Below are 6,079 nucleotides of genomic sequence, written 5' to 3'. Positions count from 1 at the left end.
TTCTTACACATTTCCCCTAAACCATTAACCATTCCCAAATAACCTTTTCTTGGGTCACCAAACAAATGAGGACTTTGACAGTCCTAATGCTGTTAACATGGCAGTCATCAACCCACTAACAAGATACTGACATAAGGAACCCTATCCTTGTATCTCCACCCTAAATGCACTGAGACAACCTTATCTTATTCATAAGATTATATTCATCCTCTCTATAACCTATCCACACATAATATACTCTCTTCATCCATTAAACACAACTTTGAAAATAAATAAACCAAAATGTACCTGCACGCTGCCCTCTTCCATAGACCCGTACACAGTAGTTCATAACTTCTGAACCAGAGAGTATTTCCTCAATCCAACCGTTGATATTTGGTACAATTTGGTCCCCAACAACATATAAAAATCTGAGGGAATTCCAATAGTGGGTTTGGGAGTTATGGCCCCCGCACTGGACTGCATTTTTCTGGAATAGTCATCTTCAACTCTCTTCAACATTGTCTGATCCTCTCTTCAATCCCTTGTCCATTCCTGCACACAAACACTTATGAACACATGATACATGGATTGACTCCTCCTACAAGTAACAATAGGCACAGTAAGTGAGAGGGCCTATGTCTTCATAGAAACTTCAAAATAAATTACTGATTGCACAGCAAAAATCTGCTAGGAACAGTCAGAACAAACTTGGTGTTTCTTGCCGCAAAAATTATCAAAACACTAAAAAAAATTTGCACGGAAACAAAAGAAAACAAATTCATCTTCAATATAATATATTTCCACTCAACATTGCATTCAAATGAGGAGTTTTAACACTACAAAAAGGTGACTGTCCCCTTACGACAGCAGCCTGACAATTTGCAGCAGATTTAGATTTTATTGATCAAAAACTTGTTTGTACATTGTCACTTCAATACAAAACACCAAAAAACTCCCATCCAATCTCCTTACTCTTTTTTTTCTCCCCAAAACACACGCTCAAACCCATCTAATAGCCTACACACTAACCGGTTAACTACTTATAACTGTTCTTTAACCGGTAACAGTCAAGTAATGACTGATTAAAAACTTTAGTTTATAATTTCAATTTGACAACAAAGTTGTCAATTCGAAAACTTCTTATCCCTTGACTTTATAATACTTATCCAATTTATTTGTAGGCTCCCTCATTTATTCTAAAGTCTAAAACCCTTCTAAACCCTTACATAGCCTCAAAAGGCCTTGTTTTGCCAATATGGGCAAATTGCAACTTTAACACCTTGTGTGCTTTTGACATCACATTAAGGCTCTATTGGCCATTTACAAATATTGTAGACCATATATGTCATCATTTAAGTTCTATTAACCTAAGATCAACTTGTTCTTCCCTAATGACCCCTAGGTACCCTTATCCTTTCTTAATGCCATTGAAGGGTTACAATCAAGATATGATTACAATAAGATCAATCTATGATCAAAACAATATTATATGATAATGAATATGCTTCTTGCATGATTCAATGACCTTTGAAGGCCATTTGTCTTCAAATCAACCTAAGGATCCATTATAGATCCTTGTGCACTCCATAGCTCTTGCTTTTGACCTTGGTGCTCCTGCACCATATGTTGTCATGAGATGGTTATCTTCATGTAATATGAAAACATTTGTAGCTTTTCATGATGGAATCACGATTATAGGTTAGAGTTTTAGCATTAAATAAGTTCTTTTGACAGGGTTTTCTCATTAGAGCATGTGGTCTTCCTTTGTGGATATATTAGATTATGCTATCCTATTGTGTCCTAGGATAATAAATGTGTAGGGAGAGTCTTTGACAAGAATACTGGGTATATTGGTCATTGGGTCAAAGAGTTTCACGATGATGCATATTTGGCTTTGAATCTTAGTATGGATTGATGATAGTGGTTTGGTTGAGGCTAGTTTTCTTGGTTTATAGAACATTTTTTGAGATGATTTCTCTTTGGAGATTTCAACATTAATTTCAAGGAGCCTATACCTATGGATGGATGTGAGTTCATGAAGGACCTGGTGGAGATTGTTCTTGGAGAAGAGTCATTTTGACTTGGTGTATCCTAGAAGAGAGTTCTCACTCCCCATGCTTGGTCTACTAGGGAGAGTTGTGTTAGGTTGTGTATTTGATTTTAGGACTAGGAGATTGTTTAAGGTGGTTCCTAGTTTTGGAATTTTTAGAGCTTGATCTTCTTATTTTTAGGGGAATTCATCCATGTTATTTGGGTGTTGTAAACACTCACATGAGGAGGTAAAGGAGATCATACTTGACACAACTAAGCACTTGGCGGTGTTGGTAGAATGATGAATTATGGTTTGCATGGGTGTTCCTCCGAAGAGATGACTTGGAAGATTTCATGGTATTTTGCAGTATATTGGTTGCAGTTTGCAAATCAACTCAAGTTAGTGTCACACCTTTAACATGTGACATTGGTAGAATGAGTCAACTTTTACATCAATTGCAGTTTGTAAATCAACTAAAGTTAGTGTCACACCTTTAATATGTGGCATTGGTAGACTGAGTCAACTTTTGGTTGACACCGCTCATTGTTGTATGATCTAGATATTTCAGCATAAATCTATTAATGTTTTATAGTTGGTTGGATGTGATTAGCAATTGGTTGTGGTTGCTATTCCAACTATGATGATTGTCTCTTGGCAGTTTCTTACTTTAGAATTTGGTATGGTTATGGAAAGCAAAGTTTAAGTAGGAGGTTGCTCAGATGTGAGGTTGCAATATAAGTTGAACTTCAAGTGAAAGATTGTTGGAAGTGAAGTCCAAATGTCATTTTGTTCATTTCATATTTTTCTTATTTTTCTTTTCATCTTCTCTTGATAACTAATATATGGGGGCAATCAAGTGGAAGATTGTTTGAAGTGAAGTTCAAATGTCATATTTGTTCATTTCATATTTTTCTTATTTGTCTTCTTTTGAAGACTAATTTTAAATATGGCCCGGGGAAAGCCATGTGTGTTCAAGCTATAAGCTGGAATGACGGAATAAAATATTTGTTCTATTTTTAGCATAGATGTAACCACATTTATGGTGAACCCGATAAAATAAGTTTCTTTCTCTATTTTGTATTCCCTACTTATCTTTTAAATTAATACTACATAGATAATAATAATGCAAGTCAAATAAAGCATGGAGAAACAAATAGCAGAACACTCATACATTAATAAACCATTGAACATATCTCACACAGTACACCATCAAATCTGGTTTGGAACACAAAGCCATACAAGACCATACTTTCAGAGAGAATACATACACCACTGGTGATATAAAATATCAAGTCAACGTAGATCACACAAAAACAAGGCTTTATAGAGCCTCAAACCACCACTTCCTAAAACCAACGAGTTATCTTCCCATAGTACCACTGATCCATTATTCGAGTCTTCCATAAATCAGCGATAGAGACAGATATAGAAACAGGTAAGCTAAGCCACCGGAAGTGGGTTCGAGAGAAGATATTGTTCCAAGACCTTGAAAGTGTGTACAGCAGTGTCCTTGGCATTCTCTGGGTGTACGACCTCACCTTCATGAGCCGGCTCATACTCAATACTCCACTTCACAATGCAAGTTCCTGAAGTGGCTCCGGGGCTTACCTTCAAAGTCAGTTTGTATGTCTTGTACTTATTCATTAGCTGTCCATTCAGCACAGTGTGAGTGGTGGTCATATTGGCCTCATCCAAGGATTCTATTTTCTCCAACTTGTAAGTCGCCAAGTGAAACCCTGTTAAAATATTCAACAAAGCAAAACAGGCATAATATTACTATCAAGATTCAACCATTGATCTGTGTCATATAAAGTACAGTTTACAGGAACCTATCTATCTTCCCGAGAATAAATATAAATCTTAGTACATTCGAACTTGAGATTATTATTAGAAATTACTTTGGGCAACTACTAGTCACCTTCTACTCTGAAATAAAAATTTAAAAGTTTCTCCTTTGGCTTTGAAAATAATCATCCTGACAATAAATCATGAATATAGCACAGAACATTGTTCTCAAAAACTACGCTTGGACGATTTATTCAGAGAGACATCAAAATATGACAAATAAATATTTCAGAAAAGAGTATGGATGTTCTTAAATGACAAAGAACTTTGACGCTTTCATATACCTTCCCCATATTTGATGAGTCTAACACTGCCAGGGTTAATGCCATCTCCCTCGAGTATATCAATACTTTTGAAATGATTGGGCATCAGACTTGGAAATATATTTGCAGAATTCTCAAATGCCTTCCATATTTGATTTGCAGGAACGTTCAGCTCGGCCTCCCAACTCACAGTATGGGCCATCTTCCTTCTTTACTAAAGGCTCAGAAATGACAATAGGAAAAGGATGCGTTTTAGTTGGGGCTAAAGACAGCATTATATAGATATAATGTATATCAATAGGGCTGCCAAGTGCTCACGTGACTATCGTTTTTTTTCCAACATAATTCGTGCTTTAGTAATTCATTGTAAGTTGTCTGAATATGACATTTGTGGTAAAAAATTGCAGGATTCAATGGTTGTTGGGGCGCAGGATTGAAAGGTTGTTGGGGCCAAACAAACAAAGGACACTTGCATTTAACCTAAATGCTAAACGAAGTGAGAGGGGGCAACGCCTTCTAGCTTAGTTTTGGATCCAAAAGTGTTTTGGTGATGGAAGTTTAGATAAAAGTCTTCAAGAGTGGGTCCCCCCATCTTCTTTCCAACTGTTATGTTGTGGTTTTCTCTTTTAGACTGGTTGGCTATTATAAGTCGATATGTATTTGTGTACGAAACTGATAAAAGTTCACCATTCTTTGTATAGAATTCTGAAATCGATTATCCGTTCTACAGTTAGACTAGTTGGCTATTGAAAATCGATCAGACTTTGAGTACGAGACTGATGAAATTTGACACATCAAAATAGGCTATTAAAATAGAAATACATTTTGCGTACTAAACTGATAAATAGCTGCTAATTCTCTAGATATAGTCCTCAAATCGATTGCTTTTTGCATACGAAACTGATCAAAATTAGCACATCTGATTTGCTTGTAATCCTCCAACGGATTATCCATTTGACAGCAACAGTTCAGCTATCGTTTACCATGTGACTTGCAGCTTCCGTATATTCCTTCACATTTGAGAGACGTGAAGGCTCGGATAAGCTTTCTGCGGGACCACATTAGTACACATTAGTGTTTTCAGTGTGCTAATTGATAGAACGTTTATATAAAAAATGATTAGAACATTCAAGGAACCTCACTCAATCCATAACCTTTTACTTCTACATTTTTCAGCTCGTTTTAACCCTTGAAGTAACCCCATTGCCGTGGTGAGGTGATTAGCAGAAATGAGTCAGTTGCTGTTCATGTAAGCATTCTCGCCATGTTATCTGTTACCTTGCCTCCTACAATTACTGTCCAAAAAAATCTTCAGGGACTGTATACAAACATGCCAAAACAAATCACCATGAACACTAATAGGAGTTTGCTTTTGTTAATTTTTGTTGTCTTGGTTACTAATTGGTCCATTTGTACAAAATGTACTTTTTTTTGGGTGAGCAGCTATTGGGGTGTTCATAGTTGTAGGATTTGGGTGAACATTTTAAGATGGCACTTTTAGACAAACACGTACTCTATGAGTTCAACAAAAAGCTCCATGAATGTGGGAAAGCCGAAAGGTTAACTTTAAGCTCTTCACTCACCTACGAAGGTTAACCAAAAAAATTGTCAAATTTTGACATACAAATTAGAAATTGTAGGTACACAAAGTTACCCTGGTTGGCAACTAGGTCATTTTCCCAAGTCCATGTTGGAAAAATTAGTTCCTAAATTAATTCCATTCTATTCACATGTGCAGTTGGTTACATCTAGACTACAGTAGTAGTTGTTGACTCCACTTAACTAGCTATTAGTTAGAAACTAATTCCACACTTTTCCTAATAAATTGATGGACCATGTCTTCATCTCATCATGCAACATGCCACTGGAAAATTTAATTTAGTCTTATCATTTTAGATTCTTGATGTTTTAAAGTCCTCTATAAAAAGAGACAATGTAATTGATCAATCATTTAATG

At 36.1% G+C, this 6,079-nt stretch overlaps 1 protein-coding gene across 1 annotated transcript; it reads right to left on the bottom strand.

Moving 5' to 3' along the window:
- Positions 1-3,160: 3,160 nt before the first annotated feature.
- LOC149558641 (MLP-like protein 423) lies at positions 3,161-4,362 on the bottom strand. Its single transcript, XM_089786148.1, has 2 exons — positions 4,144-4,362; positions 3,161-3,750 (listed from the first exon to the last, which is right to left on the bottom strand). Exons 1-2 carry the CDS (start codon positions 4,322-4,324, stop codon positions 3,455-3,457), a joined length of 477 nt encoding a protein of 158 aa, XP_089642274.1. The 5' UTR covers positions 4,325-4,362; the 3' UTR covers positions 3,161-3,454.
- Positions 4,363-6,079: the final 1,717 nt, after the last annotated feature.

Source organism: Cupressus sempervirens, chromosome 5 (genome assembly GCF_028749045.1).
Source record: "Cupressus sempervirens isolate cs-2001-9-10 chromosome 5, ASM2874904v1, whole genome shotgun sequence".
Lineage (NCBI taxonomy): Eukaryota > Viridiplantae > Streptophyta > Pinopsida > Cupressales > Cupressaceae > Cupressus > Cupressus sempervirens.
This window is presented reverse-complemented; position numbering and strand designations above follow the sequence as displayed.